General features: G+C 44.0%; 1 protein-coding gene across 1 annotated transcript in view; it reads right to left on the reverse strand.

Annotated features, from left to right (window-relative positions):
- Nucleotides 1–22,208, reverse strand: part of LOC136884103 (UDP-glycosyltransferase UGT5) — a 97,797-nt gene that overhangs the window by 46,653 nt on the left and 28,936 nt on the right. The window contains exons 2-3 of the mRNA XM_067156143.2: nucleotides 16,203–16,434; nucleotides 7,592–8,175 (exon numbers count right to left, since the gene is read on the reverse strand). Of these exons, the coding sequence (XP_067012244.2) occupies nucleotides 7,592–8,175; nucleotides 16,203–16,434 (816 nt within the window). The remainder of the gene's footprint in view (nucleotides 1–7,591; nucleotides 8,176–16,202; nucleotides 16,435–22,208) is intronic.

Consider the following 22,208-nt stretch of genomic DNA (forward strand, 5'->3'; position numbering starts at 1 on the left):
GAACGCGATGGAGGAGAAGGCTAATAGCGGCGCGAGGCCCGTTGGGCCTGATTGCGTAAAATAAATAACTTAAATAATATAAATATATATTTCTGGATGTGTACAAGTTCTGGAAAAGAAATAAGGAAATATCCCTGCCGTATTTATTCTGGAAAGTTACCAGCGCACTCCTGTTCATTGAGCAAGTTTTCCCGTTAAAAATAATAATGGAAGTACAATATTTGAAACTGATTCTTTGCGGAGGGAATGCCGGTAATTGACAAAAATGTATACAGATGACAATTTTAACTGAACTGGAGCAATTTGAAGATGGTTCATATAAGTGTGCGGATAGTGTTGTCATCAACCATTTGGAGAAGAAATGTCTTCTGTTGGATCGCACAGTACGCTTTGAGAAGAACACACAAAAGGTGTCTCTGGTGGACGAGAGGAAAAGGGGATTACCGGGCGTAATTCGCTGCGCACCTCGCTCCTGTAGTTCGGACTTCTCCCTCTCGGTGTTAAGTAACCCCTCCTTAGTCAGTATATCAACCGGCATGGCTTGCAATTCTCGTGCGACGTGTTTTTCGACCTCTTCTCTTTTTGTGATTCTGTGAACGGTGACCAAGTCTTCTACCTGAGTGTTTTGGGGCGGTTACGCGAGAGATTTTTGGCAGAGTGGAGACTGGTTCTTTCACCATGGCAATGTCCGGCTCTATGGCTAAATGGTTAGCGTGCCGGCCTTTGGTCACTGGAGTTCCGGGTTCGATTCCCGGCGGTGTCGGGAATGTTAACCATAATAGGTTAATTTCGCTGACACGGGGACTGGGTGTACGTGTTGTCTCCATCATCATTTCATCCTCATCACGACGTGTAGGTCGCCTACAGGCATCAAAACAAAAGACCTGCATCTGGCGAGCCGAACCTGTCCTCGGACACTCCCGGCACTAAAAGCCATACGCCATTTCATTATTTACCATAGCAATGCTCAAGCTCACACAGCCATTTCTGTGCGCGATTTTTTGGCGAAAATCCGCATGACATTTTAAAACAGCTGTTCTCCTTAAAGGAACAGATGGAGATCAGTAGAGGGTGGAATCTCATGCACTTAAAACGGCAAAATATTCATGCATCTATGAACTAAAAATCAGGAATGTCGTGTGTGTCTTCGCGCTCATCGCTCTGCGCCGCCTGCTCCGCGCACGCAACAGCATGGATTGTTCTGGACTCTCCGAGACGTCTGCACTGCGCTTGCCTGTTACGTCAGCCAGCTGTATAAAGGCGCTGCCTTCCAGCCACAGGCGAGGACTTGCCAGTGCCCAGCACCAGACTACGCCGAATGTCGAACACGGAGGCTATCCCTCTTAAAAACGTGTCTCGAATAGGTGGACTGATTCTGAGTGTTTGAGGTTTCACCTCGGGTTACTGCCTCCGCTCTCGTTCCTGCAGCCACGTCGAGCCCGATGACAGTATTCCCTCAGTCCCACCTAGACTTAAACACATCAATTAGTATTCTACTAATTATGCATTTCAATGTCAGTTCCTGACAAGTTACAGAACACCTAATATTCTATTAGTGCAAGCTTTCGCTACTGATTACACTTGTGACGGTATAGAACAGATAGTTTTCTATTATCAAGAACTCTAGCTCTTCAGTGAACTTTCGCATCAAGATAGATTAATGTATATATGTATATAAAGTGTACGTTCTTTTGAACTTCAGTCTACAAGCAACGTTAACTGTTTATAATTTTCATACTGCTTCGAGGAAAGTTTTATTTGAATGTATGTATATATGTTGTTAAAACTATCTGAAGCAATAAAATATAGTTGTGTTCCTGTATACCAGTTCTTGTATACAACACAACTAAAATTGGCGACGAGGTAAAACTAACGCGCAGAGCTCGGCAATTACATTAAAATTGGCGACGAGGTAAACTAACGCGCAGACCTCGCCAATTCATTTTAATTGACGACGAGCAAAACTAACACGCAGATTTCGCCAATTACATTAAAATTGGCGACAAGGTACACACAGTACTACGTACCTCACTTCCCACACAAATTCGGCGAAGAAGTAAACAACGTCATCAGTACCATAACCAGCACATCGGAACCAACAGCACTCTGCCAACAGTTCGCATTTATCCAGCACAATTCTACCTCGCTTCGACTCCGTCGAACTACGTACAGTCCGCTTCCTTTTCACGGCTCGCCCTCTTCCAACACCTGTTCGGCGCACGCCCAGCTCTCTCTCTCACTCCCAGCTGCTCGCGTGAAGGTCAGGTTGTCAGCCAGTCTCGGTCCACGCTGCTTCATAAGTTATTCTCTCTCTCGCACTGCACACCATGGCTACGATGGAGCAATTCGCTGCTATATTACAAGCTTTCCAACAGCAACAACAGCAATTCATGCAACAACAACAAACAGCATTGCTTACAGCTATACAAGCTCTCTCTGCTTCTGCACAGCTCACAGCAGTCCCAACATTTTCTGCTTTTGACCCGGCTCACGAAGAATGGTCAGCCTATTACGCCCGCCTTCAGCAACGCTTCATCTGCCATTCAATCAAGGACGAAAAGCGACAACGTGCTCTATTTCTCAGTTCAGTTGGAAATTCGACGTGTGAATTACTACAAAAATTAAGCCCTGAGGAGCAAATTTCCGAAGTGCCTTTCGCGCAGCTATTAGCTCGTATCAATGAGCATTATACTAGAGACCCGCACATCGTAGCCGCTCGCTAAAAGTTTTTTCAAAGCAGGAAGCAACCGCACCAGACTCATGCCGAGTGGATCGCGGAACTACGAGGGCTCGCCAAGCCCTGCCAGTTTGTCTGTTCCAAGGACGGTTGTGGTACGCCCTATACAGATTCTCTCATTCGGGACATGGTCATTCTCCATACTCCCCAGGACAAAGTTCGTTTTGACGCTGTTAAGAAGAGTAACCCTTCTTTAGAAGAAGTACAGCGTATAGCTACGGTATATGAAATCACTACCAAGACTGCCGCGGAAATTGCTAATAAACATGAGGTCGCTCAAGTCTCGCAGCCTGCCCGCCAGTCGCCTGCTCCTTCGAACCGCCCCAGCAAATCGCTTTCTGCCAAGCGTTCTCGCCAGGTTCCCTCTTGCTCTTCTCCAAGAAAGCCTGCTGCTCAGAGGACGTCTCACCTCCTGCCTTCCTACAGAGGATGTTTCAAACATCACGACCGCCGTGACTGCCGTTTCTTCAAAGCCACTTGTGATCGTTGTCATAAAATCGGGCACATCAAGACAGTCTGTAACAGTTCGCTCCGCCCTGCCAAGCCTTCTTCGACACGAAAGCCTAATACTCAGCCCCGACAGGATATGGAAATAGATCAGATCAATCTCATTCTGCCTACCAAGAATTCCAGCATGATACTAGTTCCACTCTCTTTCTCTGATCGCTCTATTGAATTTCAGTTAGATACTGGCTCACCTGTCTCTATCATCAACCTGGCTAAGTATCATGACTTAGGCTCACCTTCGTGCTCTCCGGCTGACATGCAGCTTGTTACGTTTAACAAGAGGAAGATTGATATTAAGGGCCAGATCACTCTTCCAGCCAGCTATAAGGGTATTCCGAAAGTCATTACCTTACTAGTAGTCAACAACTACACAGCTTCTAATATTGTTGGCATGGATCTCTTCAATTTATTCGGCTTCCAAATTCATGACAACGTCAATGTAGTCTCTACCTTGCAACCTACCTCTGATGTCACGGATCTCCTGGAGCAATTTCCTGAAGTCTTCGACTCTACACTAGGCACCGCCAAGGACTACACTGCTCACATACAGCTGAAATCAGGAGCCAAGCCTCGCTTTTTCAAAGCCCGTCCTGTTCCACTTGCACTTCAAGACCAAGTTAATGACGAGTTAAACAGACGGATAGAAGCCGGTATAGTGGTCCCTGTTACTTCCAGTCAATGGGCTACTCCTCTGGTCGTCATTAAGAAACCCAATGGCAAGGTTCGCCTTTGTGGTGATTTTCGCTCTACGGTCAACTCACAGATTGAAACCGACGTCTTTCCAATTCCCCGTCAGGAAGAATTATTTCGCCGTTTAGCAGGTGGTCAATTTTTCTCTAAAGTGGATCTAAAAGAAGCATATCTACAGCTACTTTTAAACGACGAATCCAAGCAATTTCTCACGCTGAATACTCCTCTTGGACTGCTCCAGCTCCAGCGTCTCCCTTTCGGCGTCTCTTCATCAGCTGCTATTTTCCAGCGCTATTTAGCGCAGCTCACCGCCTCCATTCCTGATTGTGCGCATTACCTTGATGACATTCTGGTGACTGGCAAAGATCATCAAGAACATCTCCATAATCTCCGCTTACTTCTCACTAAATTGAATGAAAATGGTCTCCACGCGAACTTAGATAAATGCACTTTCTTTCAACCGCAAGTCCACTACTTAGGTCATATCCTCGATAAGAACGGCATTCGACCTAGGTGAACGGAATGTCTCTGCGATCGTCAACATGCCTGCACCACAGAACATCAAGCAGCTCCAATCTTTCATAGGCAAAGCGAATTATTATAACAAGTTCATTCCACGCTTCGCTTCAGTTGCAGCTCCGTTGAACGCCTTACGCAAGAAAGGTGTTAAATTTCAGTTGTCTCCGCAATGCCAATATGCTATCAACAAAACCCTTGTTCAAGCTGTCAAACTCACTCACTTTCAGCCCGGCAAGCTCCTCACGCTCGCCACGGACGCCTCAGATTATGGAATCAGCGCCGTTCTCTCTCAGGAGGATCGTCACGGACAAGAACGTCCTACAGCTTTCGCTTCAAAGACACTCAACGAGCATCAACGTCGTTACTCTCAGATTGAAAAAGAAGCTTTAGCTATCATCTCTGGTATTCGCCGTTTCAACGAATATCTCTATGGCAACCATTTCCTGATCATTACTGATCACAAGCCCCTTGTACACTTATTCCATCCTGGTAATAAGATCCCTGAGCATTCGCTCCGTAAACTTCAAAGATGGTCCATATTCCTTTCTGATTATTCCTATCAGATCGCCTATCGTGCCACATCCCAGCATTGTAATGCTGATGCCCTCTCTCGCTTACCCGTGGGTCCTGACACCACCTTCGATTCCCAGGAATCAGAATGTCTCCAGTTGGACATCGAACTCGAAGACACTGTATCCTGCTTTCCCACTGACGCTACCTGCATCGCTAAAGCTACAGATAAGGACAATACGCTTGCTACAGTACGTACTTACATACGCAACGGTTGGTCTCTTCAGAACAAACTCCCTTCCAGCCTAGCGCCTTATCATCGTCTTCAGCATCGTCTCACGACTCGTGCCGGAGTTATACTCTTAGAGACAGGCTCCCTCTTCCGGGTGGTTATCCCACCGAGTCTACGACAACGAGTTCTAGACTTGTTACATCAAAATCATTGGGGCATGTCCCGCACTAAGCAACTTGCACGTCAACACTGCTATTGGCCCGGTATTAAAGAAACTACTGTATTTACGAAGTTTCCACTTTGTCGGCGCTTTCGGTGCTGAAACAGAACACAAAGAGTTTCGCCGAGTGACATGATTGACAATTACTTATTGGCAGCTTAATAAAGGCCAACTGATCGAGTCCCCTTCTCTCCCTATCTCGCTCCTCCTCTACCGTCGTCGTTTCTGACCTTCACAATGCCGCCAAAGATTAAAATACATTACAAGCAAAGTGGGCGGTTTCGGTGCGGAAAGAAAAGAAAATACAGCAAAATTTGTTTGAATATGAGAATTTCGTTCGTGGGAACAACAGAAAAGTAAAATGTCCACGGTGCCGGTATGTGGTGTTTTACTGTTGAACAGTAGTTTTGTCATTCAGTTGCTTTAGATTAGCCATAGAGAACAGAAAAAAGAAAAATTATACGAGAAGTGGACGCTAATCCACACAAAACAGAAAGTGAAATTGCTTCAGACTTAGGGATTGCTTATACAACGCTATGTACAGTCATCAGTAAAAGAAACGTTATTTTGGATGAGTTCTTAAAACTGGGTTCAAAATCAGCAAAGCGCAGTCGTCAGCAAGAAGGAAGGTACGTAGATTTGGAGAAAGCACTTTTCACATGGTTCCAGCAAAAGCGGGCTGCAGCTCTACCAATTAGTGGAGACATGCTGAAGGCAAAGGCGATAGATTTAGCTAAAATGATGAGTATCACTGCTGATTTCAAGGCTTCAACAGGATGGTTGCAAGGATTTAAAGATCGTCATGGAATCACAGGGAGAACAATTTGTGATGACTCAAAAGCTGTGGACGACATCACGGTGCAACACTGGAAAGAAGAGGTTCTGCCGGGTATCGTAAGCGATTATCAGCCTACAAACATCTACGATTGTGATGAGACCGGCCTATTCTACAATCTCCTTCCCAGTAAAACATTAGCTGAAAAAGGTGACGCATGCCATGGAGGGAAGAAAAGTAAAATTCGTGTAACAATACTTCTCGCCACCACTGCAGATGGATCTGACAAACTTCCTCCCCTTGTGATAGGAAAATCGAAGAATCCGAGGCGTTTTAAGGGTGCGAAAACAAAACCTACGGAATATGAATCCAACAGAAATTCTTGGATTACTATGCTTCTAATGGAACAGTGGTTGAAAAAACTGGACATTAAAATGAAAAAGAAACAGAAGAAAATCCTTCTTCTTATGGATCGATGTGCAGTACATCCACCTCAAATCGTTCTGGAGAATGTCCGAGTGGAATTTTTTTCCTCCTAACTGTACAAGTGTCCTACAACCGCTTGATTTGGGCATCATTGCAAATTTCAAAGTGCATTATAGAAAAATGCTGGTTCAACATTTGATAACACTGAGTGATGCAGGAAATGAACCTCTCTCCATTAATTTGCTACAAGCTATGGACTTTATTTCTACTGCCTGGAAGCAGGTGTCATCCTCCACAATCAGCAACTGTTTCCGCAAAGCTGGTGTCTTACTGGAAGAGGCTGCCTCCAATGATGATTATGGGGACGAAGTGTTGTCTGGCAATGAGCTAACGCTACCGGAGGGTATAGATTTCGATACTTTTGTGCATTTCGATGATGATCTGGCTGTATGTGAAGAACTACCGGATGAAGACATTATTGCTGATGTATGTCAACAACGCGGTGATGATCGACCAGCTACAAGCGATAGTGACAGTGATGGAGATGGAGATGGAGATGGAGATCACGACTTGAATCTTGAAACACCTCAACTGAGTGAAGTGTTAAATGCAATCGATGTGTGTAGGCGTTACCTCAGTGCGAAAAGTTGTAGTGAAAATGCTTTGAATTCATTACTAAGTTTGAAAAAGGAGGTTTATACTCTTAATGCAAGAAAAGTGAAACAAGTCAAACTATCTGATTTCTTTAAGGCTGGACCAAGTTCAAAATAATATTTTCTGTCTTAATGTATTTATTATTTGCGAGGATGCAGGTCTATTCCATTGGTTTTTCAGTAAATATGTGATATATTGTGTAAGTCTGATTTCTAAGTAATTCTCAGTTACAAGTAGATGTTTCTCTTCCCTTTGATAAACGTATAAGTCAGGTTCAACTGAGATTGATTCAAATGAAATATGGAATTGCTTTTTACTTACCTCGGGGAGTTTCTTTGAAGGCTTGATGTGCAAACCACCAACATTGATGTAATTCGGCACCAGAGGGCGAGGAAAACCCACGGCGACGTGGTTGTTGACCAGGAGCAACGCAGTACTCTTTTCTAAATCACCTAAGTAGGGAAGAGTCGAGTCATTGAAGTGTTTTCTCGTGATGGCATCCAACTTGGGAATGTAATATAAGTACCGTCCAGCCGCAGAGTACAAAGAGAACAGAGTGTTCTTTAGGCGCTCACAAAATGTCATGTGGTCCCCATAGTTGAGCATAGGATCCGGAACATGGGAGTACGGGGTGGGATTGCCCACTGAGTCATCAACCGCCAGATTTCCTCCAAACACGCTATACTGGATCAAAGGAGCTTTGAATTTGTGTGCGAAAGCATAAAAGCACTCATTGAAGAATGCCTCCACTATTACAGCATCAAACTGATCTTTCTCTGAGTTTATAAGGTTGCGGACCACACGCTGACTCAGCATTGTATCACAAAGGGTACTTCCTATACCCCACATCGCCAGCATCATTATCACCGGATTAAGTGAACCGAAATCAAAGAAGTTGACACTTCCTGGAAAGAAAAAGACACAAATAAGGACAAAATAATATGCAAATAAATCGGAATGAAATGAACAGTAGTGGCGATTAGAAGTGGGTTGAGGCAGGGCGCAAAAATATACAGACAACAAAAAGTACCTGGGCTTATGGGATATAGGGGACGGGGAGTGAGTGCTGAGCGACTACTGCTACTAAAAAATTTTTCATTCCTCCCCTGAGGGGGGAGGCGGGCCTCTTAGACGGTGACGCCGTCTGTCAAGCCGGGAGATTGGTTACGGTGAAGGAGATGCTCGGAGAAGGTGAGAGAGTTGGCGGCCGTGGCCTATACTAGGAACTATCCCGGCATTCGCCTTAGTGCAGGAGAATGGAAAACCACGGAAAACCATTCTCAGGACAGCCGACGTTTGGGGCCAGTCGTGAGGTCCAGCCCTGTCCCGTCACCCGAATGCAGAGGCGTACAGCCACGGTAGAGCCATGGCCACTCCTCCTCTGCTCGGTTGGCCGGTCAGAGTGCAGAGCTTTAGGACCACGGACCAGCCGTGGCCACTTAAGGGCCGAGACCCACACTGCATCTACCGACCTGCTGAGCGACTACTACTACTACTACTAACAATGCTTTCATTCCCCACCCAGGGGCCGATGACCTTCGATGTTAGGCCCCTTAAAACAACAAGCGTCATCATTCCCCACCCTGAAGGGGTGGGGCGGGCCACCTAGAGGGTAACGCCCTCTCTCTGGCCAAGAGATGCGGGCAGGTTGGGGAGATGTGACGGAAGAAGGAGGTGGGTAAAGGATGTGAATATGTAGGAGATGGGAGGGGAATTGTGCCTACGCCTAAGTATTTATTCTTTATTGAAATTAGAATACAGTTGTGATTATGTCAAAATGAGCTATGAACAATGATGCAAAGAGGAGAGGGGTTATACAAGGTGAGAGGGAAATAAATGAAGGGCAAGGGTGTTATAAAAGGAGGAGAAGCTAACAAGGGAAGTTAGAAGAAGGCGAAGGATATCAAAAGAGGGAGGTGGGGGAAAGTAAGGAGGTGGGGGCGGGAAGAGATAAGGATGAAATGATGGATGAGGTGGTTGGGGAGGTGGGGCCGGCCGGGGACTACTTCGAGGTGTGGAGGGATGAGATGAAGGTTGTGGAGGTGAGCGAGATGGTTCTATGCGATGATGACGGCCATTGAGGTGGATCCCGGTGGCGATGAGGCGTTCAACGTCTTCAGCAGTCGGGAGATGAAGTCGGACGAGATAGGTGGGTCCAGCGGAGTTATAGATCCGAAAGGCTCGGCGCACTGGTATCCCTGTCTGGCGGAGTTTCTGGATGATATATGCTGATGGAAGACTGGGCTCCATACCGCAGGCGACACAGCTAAAAGTGGTAGTGCTGGTGGAAGGCGGTGGGACCAATGGTGGCTGTGCCAAGTTGCCAGGAGTATGTTGATGGGAATATCCCTCTTCAGATGACTGAAGTGATGAGCGCTGGGGGTGTGTGGAGTCAGTGGAGGGAGGTAAGGGGAAAGGAAATGTCATGAGAGGGGAAGGATGAGTGGTAATATTAGTAGTGATAGGAAGGGAAGAGGAGGTGTGAACTGAGGTGGTAATGGTGGTGGTAGCAGTGGTTAGAGCTGTGATAGAGGTAACAGGAGTGAAGGACAAAGGGGGCGGGTGTGAGCAATAGGGAGGTGGTGTGGTCGCAGCGGGCAGATCGATGGTTCCAGGCGGAGGGTCGTTGGTGTCCGGGAGCTCAGCCAAAAGATCCTCTGGAGTAGGTTCAACTGCATAGAGATGGTTGTACATGCGTGCGCCATTCTCGATGATGGTAGAGACGTCAGCTGGAGTGGATAAATAGAGAAGGACATCGGATAGTGGTTGAGCCCCGTCGTCGACTAGCCGGCAGGCACCATAGGCACCCGCCGGACGGAGAGCAGTGAGGACATCTTGGTCTGAGAAGACGAGAGGCACGTTGCGGGCAAGCCAGGTGTAGAGCATTGTGGGAAGGCCGACCTCCTACGTGGTGCCAGCCTATATGCTTTGTTGTCTCGGCGGGGTGATAAGTAAAGGTGAGCAGTCACCCGGCCGAAGAAAAAAATTATGCGTTGCGTTGAAGCAGAGGAGAGCAGCCATGTTCCCGTGCTGAGCGAATTTGGACAGAGGTAAAGGTTGACAGTTTATCAACTTAAGTGTGGTAATAGTTTTTTGAGATTTTGACTCAATACTATAAAATAAAAGTAAAAAAAAAACTTTTACCAGAGGAACAATATTACACATTTATTACAATTAAATAGAAGTAAGGCGTGATTATACAGTTAAAAATCATTTAGTATTTGACTACATGCTACGAAAGTAACAGACACTAAAGTGACTGCCAGACTGACAAATGCGCGTGGCAAGCGGGTGAATCATACCTCAGTGTCAATAACCTTGGCAATATATATATATACCCCTGCTACCCTTCCTCACAGCACATGCAAAGTCTGCACTACTTGCTGTGGCGCTATACAACTCGGTTAGACGCGACGAGCGACATTTTTTGCGTATTTCCGCTAATAAGACAACAGCCTTGCACAAATTGCTTGTTAGAATAATTCCTATAATTCCTAGTGTCAGGCCGCTAAAATGGAATAAAAATTTAATGTTATCTCCATAAAGTCGGGGGAGAGGGGGGCACAGCCCCCCTCATCCCCTTAATCTCCGCTACTGGAACTGAATGCATGCATGTAAGGGCCAGTGTTTCTCCCAGGAGATACATATATCTATCTATCAATCAATCAATCAATCAATCAATCAATCAATCAATCAATCAATCAATCAATCAATCAATCAATCAATCGATCATCAATCAATCAATCAATCAATCATTGATCTTCATTTTTCAATTATAAATTCTTCCTCCACCTACAAGCTGCTCGAAGACAAAGACTACACAATACAGTGAATATTGATTAAAAAGGAAATAGTTTGTAAAGGTCTCGAAAAAATCCCTAGTCTTAGATGATTTCAATGAATTTTGAAATTTATCGAGCATTTCCCTTGAGGAATTATTCCAATCCCTAATTGTTCTTATTTTTCTCCTTCTTCTTCCTAGCCTTTTCCTGCAGGGGCAGGGTCCGCTGTTTTCAACGATCATGGACATCATCTGGAGGCTTCATATCAGTATTTACTACTTTGGATGTCCACATGGATATTGCGCAGTAATTTGAAAGGAGTGGGTAGAATTGGCAACAGTTCCAAGTGCAGCACGCAGAACGTGACCATTCCATTGGAGATGTTTTTCCAGTGCCTTTCCAGTCATGGGTCAATGGCCATTTATTGATGATTCCCGGCTCTGCCACGACATTTGAAGAGTGGTACTAGGGATAGAAAGAGGTCCACCCAGTCTCTGTAGGTCAGCTGATTAGAGGGAGTTCGATTCCCTCCTCAGTCGTCCACGAAGTTGTTTTCCGTAGTTTCCCCACTTCTACTCCAGGCAAATGCCGGGATGGTACCTAACTTAAGGCCACGGTCACTTCCTTCCCTCTTCCTTGTTTATCCCTTCCAATCTTTCCATTCCCTCACAAGGCCCCTGTTCAGCATAGCAGATGAGGCTACCTGGGCGACGTACTGGTCCTCCTTCCCATTCTTTCCAGTTGTATCCCCCGACCCAAGTCTCACGCTCTAGGGCACTGCCCTTGAGGTGGTGGAGGTGGGATCTCTCGCTGAGTCCGAGGATAGAACCAACCCTGGAGGGTAAACGAATTAAGAAGAAGAAGAACATTATTTATCGGAATGACCAAAATGCTGGACAACATCAAAGGAAAGAAATATTCGGAGATGAAAAACTTGGCTATGGAGTGGCAAAATTGGAAGAGATTTATCCCATGACAAGACCTGCCATAAGGCAGAATACCAGAATGAAATGATTGACCCTCTGAAAATGAAATGTTGTATGGCTTTTAGTGCCGGGATATCCCAGGACGGGCTCGGCTCGCCAGGTGCAGGTCTTTCTATTTGACGCCTGTAGGCAACCTGCGCGTCGTGATGAGGATGAAATGATGATGAAAACAACACATACACCCAGCCCCCGGGCCATAGGAATTAACCAATTAAGGTTAAAATCCCCGACCCGGCCGGGAATCGAACCCGGGACCCTCTGAACCGAAGGCCAGTACGCTGACCGTTCAGGCAGCGAGTCGGACATTTTTGACCCTCTAATGCTCAAATAGGCGGTTCACGTTGTTTCTTAGCACCCTGTATAGATAAATGACGAACACTGGTTGCCATGGTTACCTCACTGTCGGTTTTCTGTGAACATAGACCCCTCAGCCCCAAAACATTTCCATGTTAGTAATTACCAGCTCCCCTCTATGGATCAGTGGTCAAGTGTCAGCATTCGGATCCCAAAATAGCGGGTTCAAACCCGGCGGAGGGAGTTGGATATTTTAGGAGAGAAAAAAGTTCATTCGACACTCCATGTCGTACGATGTCGACATGTAAAAGATCTCTGGTGACGCCGATAAAATTCATTAAAACTCAGCCACAGACGACCAAGAGAGATTCACTTTACTCTGCTATGTAGTCGGCCTAGAGTAAAACGGAACGTCGAAATTGACGAGCAGGCAGTCGGATGGCGTCGAATTAAAATGCTTGCACACGATAGCTGAGGCCATGCGATTATTATTATTATTATTATTATTATTATTATTATTATTATTATTATTATTATTATTATTATTGAAAACATTCCTTAGCAGACAAAGCAGGGGTCCCTATACTATGAAAAACGTAAAATTAAGCCATTTATCTTCTTCTTCTTCTTCATCATCATCTTCTTCTTCTTCTTCTTAAAAATCTGTTTACCTTCCAGGGTCGGTTTTTCCCTCGGTCTCAGGGAGGGATCCCACCTCTACCGCCTCAAGGGCAGTGTCTTAGAGCTTCAGCCTCTGGGTCGTGGGATACAACTGGGAAGAATGACCAGTAACTCGCCCAGGCGGCCTCACCTGCTATGCTGAACAGGGGCCTTGGTGGGGATAGGAAGATTGGAAGGGATAGACAAGGAAGAGGGAAGGAAGCGGCCGTGGCCGTAAGTTAGGTACCATCCCGGTATTTGCCTGGAGGGGAAGTGTGAAACCACGGAAAACCAGTTCCAGGATGGCTGAGGTCGGAATCGAACCCACCGCTACTCATTTGACCTTCCGAGGCTGAGTGGACCCCGTTACAGCCCTCGTACCACTTTTCAAATTTCGTAGCAGAGCCGGGAATCGGACCCGGGCCTCCGCGGGTTGCAGCTAATCACACTAACCACTACTCTACAGAGGCGGACGCACTTTTATCAATTGTGCCGAAAGTTGAAGGACTAAATGGCCCGGAAAAGTTTCAAATTGTGAGTCTTGGATAGCTCTACCAAATTAAAGAAAAGATTTCCGTCTAAACTTGCTTGTTTCTTTACTCGTTTTCTTTTTTATTCAAGTCCTAGCCAAATGTACTTATTACATAATTCTTTCTGTAATGTGTTCCTTGTTTCAGTACCCTCAGGCGTTTTTTGTTTTTTCGAAAAATGTTCGCACCGAATGTAGTTATTAGCGCTCATAGTGGTAAATAAAGGCAAACTGCTAATCTAATGGACCGGATAACGATGATTAAAAAAGGATTGTAGTATTTAGGAATAAATGAAGAATATATCCTCATACTTTATTATATTTTCTTTACCAAAAATTCGTAGCTCATATCCCTAGGATGTTTTCAACATTGATTTGCTTGCCTGGATATTATTATTATTATTATTATTATTATTATTATTATTATTATTATTATTATTATTATTATTATTATTATTATTATTATTATTATTATTATTATTATTATTATTATTATTATTATTATTGCGTTCCGGCCTTCTAAGGACCACGTTACAATTTCAATTGTTCCTCCTCAGTCATTCTTTCCTTTTCTTCCAGTATTCTTTCATTGTTTCAGTGTGTTTCTTTTTCCTGTCTTCAGTCCACTTTGTGCCTGTTTTCTTTTCCTTCCTCCCTTGGAATCCTTCCATTTGTAAGACTTTCTTCCTAAAAATCTTTCTTTCCAATAATTCTTCTTCTCGTATGTTGTTCCTTTCCAGGTCTTTGTTGACTTCTTGAATCCAGGTGGTAGTTGATTTCTTTTCCCAAAGGTACTTGAAGATTCGTTTAGTTAGTCTATTGTCATCCATTCTGTAAATGTGTCCAAGAAATAGCAATCTCCTTTTTCTTATTGTTTCTGATATGTTTGCTACGTTCTGGTAAATTTCATTGCTACTTCTTAATTTCCGAAACTCTGCAATTCTTAGAGGACCTAATATTTTCCTTATAATTCTTCTTTCTAATATTTCTAATTTATCAAGCTTGTATTATTATTATTATTATTATTATTATTATTATTATTATTATTATTATTATTATTATTATTATTATGATTATTATTATTATTATTGTACCGGGCGGTACACCTCCACGCCGCTAATTCAAACTTTGCGCCAGTTGAAACTCCCCTTCTGGAGGAAGTCTGAACTTTATTTAAGGTGTTAATTTTCAAGTTTCTCAGAAGATGTCACTACTTGGAAATTTTGAAGTTTCTGAACCGGGTCGTTTTCGACGTATTTTTGTTTTGCTTGTAGTAAGAAGTGTGAACTTTCTCTTCTAGAGGACACTACTGAAGAACTACAATAGTGCACCCTAGTGCAAGGTGAAAGAACTGTTTTTTGGAGAAATTTTCATGTCAAAAGTTTGTTTCTTGTTAAATTTCTTTCTGGTATTGTTTAAGTTGGCTGTATTCCCCTTTCTTTCCCCTTGTTCTGAATTTAGCAAATCCCGTATTTCCTTAATTAATTTACGACCAATAAGGGGTTTCTTCTTCAAATTGGATATGCTGCTTAACCCTAACCAATAAATGATTGTGGGCGGGTGTTTTCTTTCCTGAAACGCCTCGAACTTTCCGCGAGAGTATATAAACTGCTGATTTTAGGGTCTCTGCGCCACTTCTCTACCATCTTTCAGTGTGTAAAGTACATAGCAGGGGGCGGGAACCGCCTCTTTCTTCGGACAGCAGTTCAACAACCAGGTAATGGCCGTATAATAACTTCTTTTCTTGCTAGCTCAGCAGTTTAACTCTCGGGGCGGGTCCGAAGCTTTTCCACCATGTAACTTTTCCCTAAAATGTAAAGACTTTTAGTATCTATTCTCTTTTAAGCTACATATTGGGATAGAGAGTGCTTAACCCTCTCGAGCTCCCACTCATATTGTTTTGAGGTGAACTTACTTTTTCACAACCTATTCTTCTTTAACGTAATGTAAATTGTTTTTTTTCTAAAGTCACCTCTTTAGTATGGGATTAGCCCTTGCATTTGTGGCCTAGAGCCAGATTAGGTTTTAAACAAAATGTTTTAGGAGTGCAGATCGCCTCCTCTCAAATTGTTATTTTAGAGGTCATGTAATTAACCTTTTTCTCACTTAATAGACCTCAGTAGGTTGGGTATTTTACCCCTGTGTATATGTCCTTAGTGGACAGCTTGAAGGTGGAATTTGGTGTGGCCTTTGACAGGCTTAAATTTTGAGAGCAAGTTGCTCTTTCTTGAAAATTTTGTTTTCTGCGCGCCTCAAGGAGGCCTTACTGTGTAATTTGGAGCAAGTGCTCCTGGGCATGAATGGGGTTTTCTGCCTCTCTGTTGAAAACTGTTTTGGGGTAAAGTTGGGCTAATTGCCCAAGAATTGTGAGTTAGGGGCTCGAAGCCCAAATCTTGTGAATACTGTACTTGTAATTTGTTACCTTGCTACTCTGTACCTGCCATTCGTGTTTTTTCTGAATTTTGGAAAGAAAATATAACCTTGTTAAATTTTAAATTAACTTTAATTTCGTAGCTTGAGACCTGTTCACCCCCGCACCTTCTTTCATCTCTACCTACCACAAAAATATGGTAACAATTATTATTATTATTATTATTATTATTATTATTATTATTATTATTATTATTATTATTATTATTATTATTATTATTATTATTATTATCACCATTGTGAATACTTACCCAAGACGCCTAGTTCATCAGCCAATGAAATGTCAGTATAATTAGCGATGGGAGTCTTCTGAGGGAAGGCGCTCATCACAGTGACTTGATGTCCTCTGGCGGCCAGCTCGCGAGCTAGCGACGAGAAGACGATGAAGTGACTCCTGCCAGGAATGGGGACGATGGCGAGAATACGGGCCCCAGAACTGCAGTCCAGGAAGGCCAGCATCAGCAGCAGCCCCAGCACTCGCATCTGGAAATGAAATTATGAGAAAAATTGATCAGGTCATATGTTGTATAACAACATCGGATACTCAGAAGGAAAGTATTTGGGGTCGAACAAACGCATTTACACCATAATCCCGTGAGGGATCATTTGAAGGTCCCTTCGTGCACTGGTAATATTGGTTTTTCTGCAAACCTCTGCAGCTGTCCACTAGAGACCTCTGCATGCCATGCCAGATTCGAACTTTACCTGCCACTACGCCAGTCGAGACCCTCTAAATGTCTTCGTAGATGTAAGTGTGAGCGGAAAGAAGACGAAAGAACATCTGAAGACGTTTTTTTCGGTCAATTTTGAATCCACATTCGAATATAAAGTAATTACTGCTTTGTGACTCCTGGTCTGGGCATAAGGATGAACAAGTACTGCTGGACGCCTCTGGAGGAAAAGATGTATTATACATTTGAAAATCATTCCACCTAAAACTACAAAATATGCACAACCTCTGGAAATATATAATAGAATAACAGACTTTCTTAAAGTACGTTCCGGTAACATACAGCCCAACTTGCATGACTGATTATCATGAAATGCCATTCCGTCACTTACAGTCACTTATCTGCGAACGTATACAGACCAATGCTTCATTATGCGTGGCACAACGCTGGCTACGATATTGGTGAACCCGTGGACAACTTCAAAAGTGTTACTGACGTGGCGTTCAGGAGTGATATTATGGAACGTGCAGTTATGACGTGATTAACTTGTTTTTCTTCACTGAGCGTTTTTTAGTCATTCATATTGCTTTGAGCATTTCATTGAAAGTCCTCACTTGCATTTATAGTTAAGATAACGGCATTGCGTTTGGTTTCTGCTGTCCAATGTCATCTGCAGTGACATCTTCAGCACGTTTGCGAAGTCTTGCAGAAAAGAGACACTCACCAGCACATTGAGCCCCAGCATTTTCATGATGTAAAAATAGAAAACCACGGAAAACCATTTTCAGGGCTGCCGACAGTGGGGCTCGACCCACTAACTCCCGAATGCAAGCTCACAGCTGCGCGGCATTAACCGCATAGCCAACTCACTCGGTATTCCAATGTTAGCCTCGTGCTTGGTAGGAGGGTAAGAATGAACTCTGTGAATAATAATAATAATAATAATAATAATAATAATAATAATAATAATAATAATAATAATAATTTCGTGCGGCCATCCGTAGCCTGGTACTGGCATTGTAAGGCGGCATTGCCGTATATGAGAACTGCATGTTACTGTAGTGGAGGATAGTGTTCTGTAGTGTGTGAGTTGCAGGAATGTTGGGGACTATGCAAACACTCTATCCCCGAGCCAAAAGATTAACCATTTAAGGGTAAAATCTCCGACCCGGCGGGGAATCGAACCCGGGGCTCTCTGAACCGAAGATGACTACGCTGCCAATTCAACTAATGAGCCGGACAACTCGATGGACAAAGCTAGCCGTAAAATTCGGCTTCTGTTGTGTGGAGAGTAGAGGACAGATTACCTAGGAGAATAATAATGGACTCGACCATGGGCAGTAAGAGAGTGGTGGTGATTATTGTTTTAAGAGGAAGTACAACTAAGCAACCATCCTCTTTATAACACTAATCAGAGAGAAACAAATGGAAGGGATCCGACACTTCGAAAAATGAAGGTATCGGCCAAAGAAGAACAAGGGCCAAAAAGGGCGTGGAAATGAAAGACTTCCTAGGCCTCGGAAACCTAATACCGTCGGTCGGAAAAGAACCAGAGTACACCAAGGTAGGTCGGATACGATAGATGAAAGTGAGGAGCCTGGCACAAGTAAGTGGAGGTAATGTATTTTCTTTTTGCTAGTGGCTTTACGTCACACCGACACAGATAGGTCTTATGGCGACGATGGGATAGGAAAGGCCTAGGACTTGGAAGGAAGCGGCCGTGGCCTTACTTAAGGTACATCCCCAGCATTTGCCTGGTGTGAAAATAGGAAACCACGGAAAACCATCTTCAGAGCTGCCGACAGTGGGATTCGAACCCGCTATCTCCCGGATGCAAGCTCACAGCCGCGCGCCTCTAACCGCACGGCCAACTCGTCCGGTAAAGGAAGCAATGTCAGGACTCAGCTGAGGGTCCCATGGTCGCCAACCCACGCTCACAAGTTGAGAGCTCCTGGGGCCCCTTTTAGTTGACTCTTACGACAGGCAGTGGATACCATGGGTGTTATTCTACCACCCCCACCCACACGGGGTGCTCTTCTCGATATCCTCAACACTTTCGACTCGATATTATTTTTATTCCACAGTTCCTTCCTGCCTATTCATGTTTTCGTTGCCAGCAGAATCATCAGCGTACTGGGTGGTTTTAAGGACTAGGCCACCAATCATGAAGTATCCGATTCCTTCCAAGGGCTCATTGGCCGACCATTCTCCGTAGAGGCTGAATAAGATGTATGAACGCAGTGGCCTTGTGGCACGCTTTATTAATAATCGGAACATTTGAGGTAGTAGTAGAAGATTAATGTATACTTCTCTTGACAAGGTATTTTTGTAAAGTCATGCTCAGGCTAGGCGTCAGAAGTGACCATGACCTGGAGTCGAATACTTCAGTTTAATGTTTTGTTTTCTCATGCTGTGTGTCGCAACATGCAGGGGTATAAGGTAGACACAAGCAAGCTTATAGTTTTATGTGACTGTTCATATTATAATCAAAGCAACGGGATCCCTAAATTTACGTGCAATCCGAAGTATAATAATGTGAATTTATATTTCAAGCACCGTACATGCATTGCCTGGATTCGAGCCACTACCGCCTTGGTGAGAAGCCAGTGACGATGTCACTCAGCTATCGCGCATTTTGGTCTCATACGGTATTACAGTATAAAGAGGGATAGCAAACAACACCATGGGTAGGTTATTAATATTTGTACAGAGGGAATCATGAAGGTTTGCATTTGAGCAAAATAATATTTTAACACTTTATGATTTTACATATTTAATAATGTTATTGTCTTAACGTCCCACGAACTAATTTTGAAGTTTTTGCAGACGCCGAGGTGCCGGAATTCTGCCCCGCGAGAGCTTTTTCCGTGCCAGTAAATCTACAGACACGAGGCTGACGTATTTGAGCATCTTCAAATACCACCAGCCTGAGCCAGGACCGACCTGCCAAGTTGGGGTCAGAAGGCCAGCGCCTCAACCGTCTGAGCCACTCAGCCCGACGGCTCTACATATTTAACGTTATCTTTAAAATGATAACCAAATTTAATAACGTAATTAGAAGTCAAGATTAGATAGACACGGGACCTCCACATTAACGTGGTTGTTGATATCGTGATCATAGACATGGAACCTCCACATTAACGTGACTGTTGATATCATGATAACAAACATGGGACCTCCAGATCAACGTGACTTTTGACATCATGATCATAGGCATGGAACCTCCACATTAACGTGACTGTTGATATCGTGGTCACAGATACGAGACCTCCAGATCAACGTGACTGTTGATATCATAATAACAAACATGGGACCTCCAGATCAACGTGATTGTTGATATCATAATCATAGGCATTTAACCTCCACATTAACGTGATGTTGATATCGTGGTCACAGATACGAGACCTCCAGATCAACGTGACTGTTGATATCATAATAACAGACATGGGACCTCCAGATCAACGTGATTGTTGATATCATAATCATAGGCATTTAACCTCCACATTAACGTGATGTTGATATCATGGTCACAGACATGGGACCTCCAGATCAACGTGACTGTTGATATCATGACCACAGGCATGGAACCTCCAGATCAACGTGACTGTTGATAGCATGATCATAGGCATTTAACCTCCACATTAACGTGACTGTTGATATCATGATCACAGATATGGAACCTCCAGATCAACGTGATTGTTGATATCATGATCATAGGCATAGAACATCCAGAACAACGTGACTGTTGTTATCGTGATCATAGGCATTGAACCTCCAGATCAACGTGACTGTTGATAGCATGATCATAGGCATTTAACCTCCACATTAATGTGACTGTTGATATCATGATCACAGACATGGGACCTCCAGATCAACGTGACTGTTGATATCGTGATCATAGGCATGGAACCTCCGGATCAACGTGACTGTTGATATCGTGATCATAGGCATGGAACCTCTAGAACAACGTGACTGTTGATATCGTGATCATAGGCATGGAACCTCCGGATCAACGTGACTGTTGATATCGTGATCACAGACACTTATTTACGTTCGATTATTTTCTTAAGGGTAAAATCAGTGAGGATACGGCTGGATATTTGGTTTCTTTAGAGCATAAAGAAGCTATAGCCAGGCTAACCGTATGGATTACTTGCATTTGCGGGTTCATTTTGGCAAGTGAATCAGCAAAAGTTTCTGAACTACCCCTAATGGATTACACGTAACGTTAAGATGTACAGGTAAGAGTTTTTTTAAAAAATACAGAAATCGCCACATCCCCGAAAAAACGCTACCCTTGTCGTCGAGGACCATATTATCCTTTATCACATTCGCATTATCCTCTTCTTTCCAAATCTCTCTGAAAATAGCGGGGGGGAAAGCTGGGTTCGTCTCTATTTTGTTAACACCTGAAGGAGGTTGGGAGAGGATCCACCGATGGATTTCTCAGAAAATTGTCACTAGTAGTTACAAGGTTGTCTGGCTCCTTTGGCTGAATGTTCAGCGTATTGTTCTTCGATTCAGAAGGTTCCGTTTTCAATTTTTTTTAGTATCATCCACTCCGCCAGGTTTGCTAGGGGTGTCTTAACCCAAGTTTTTTTTTTCAGGTAGTATAGTAAGTCATGCGTGCATCAATTTTAGTTGACAGATATGCTGTAATGTAACACATACATCCATAATCTCGGTCATTTTGGACGTTATTTTTCACCCCTTCTCAACCTTCATTCCGACAGGGCCTGAACTATGACTTGAACGGCATCCAAATTGTCACTGTGTTAGGGGAGTCCTGCCCCCACAGCCATTTTTTCAGATAGTAAGCCATGTATGTACTACGTTTGTGTGAAAGCTATGCTGGAACATATATTCGTCCATAATCTCGGTTATTTTAGATATTTTCTTTTTCACCCCTTCTCGCCCCCCGTGCGGATGCGAGTGAACTTGGAATTAAACGACATCTGGAGTGTCACTATTGATCTCTGCGGCCCCGAATTCTAGTGTAATATTGGTCGTGTTCTATTACTTTTATACTTCATCCCCTTTCCATTCCCGTTCAAGGGGGTGCGCACACATACATCCATAAACTGGGTCATTTTGGACTTTTTTCACCCCCTTCTCACCCCCCATGCCGATGGGGGCTGAACTTAAACGACATGCGGAATGTCACTGTTCAACTCAGCGATCCCGAAACCTATGGATTCGACACTATTTTCGATTATGTTTATAGCCACCCCCTCCTAACCACAACCGCTAGGGGTGGCTTACACCCACAGTGCTTATTTCTAGACAGTCATATGTGTAGCAGAATCTCTCCTTGGCTCAGCCTACACTTACGCACGTGCCTACTTCGAACACCAGGCCTGTATTCTACTGCAGAATCCTTGAGCTGACGTCCCCATGGTTACGGCTAGTCATTTCTTCATCCTGTTCCTTTTTTTTTTTTTGCTAGGGGCTTTACGTCGCACCGACACAGATAGGTCTTATGGCGACGATGGGATAGGAAAGGCCTAGGAGTTGGAAGGAAGCGGCCGTGGCCTTAATTAAGGTACAGCCCCAGCATTTGCCTGGTGTGAAAATGGGAAACCACGG

This window comes from Anabrus simplex, chromosome 1 (genome assembly GCF_040414725.1).
Source record: "Anabrus simplex isolate iqAnaSimp1 chromosome 1, ASM4041472v1, whole genome shotgun sequence".
Classification (NCBI taxonomy): Eukaryota; Metazoa; Arthropoda; class Insecta; order Orthoptera; family Tettigoniidae; genus Anabrus; species Anabrus simplex.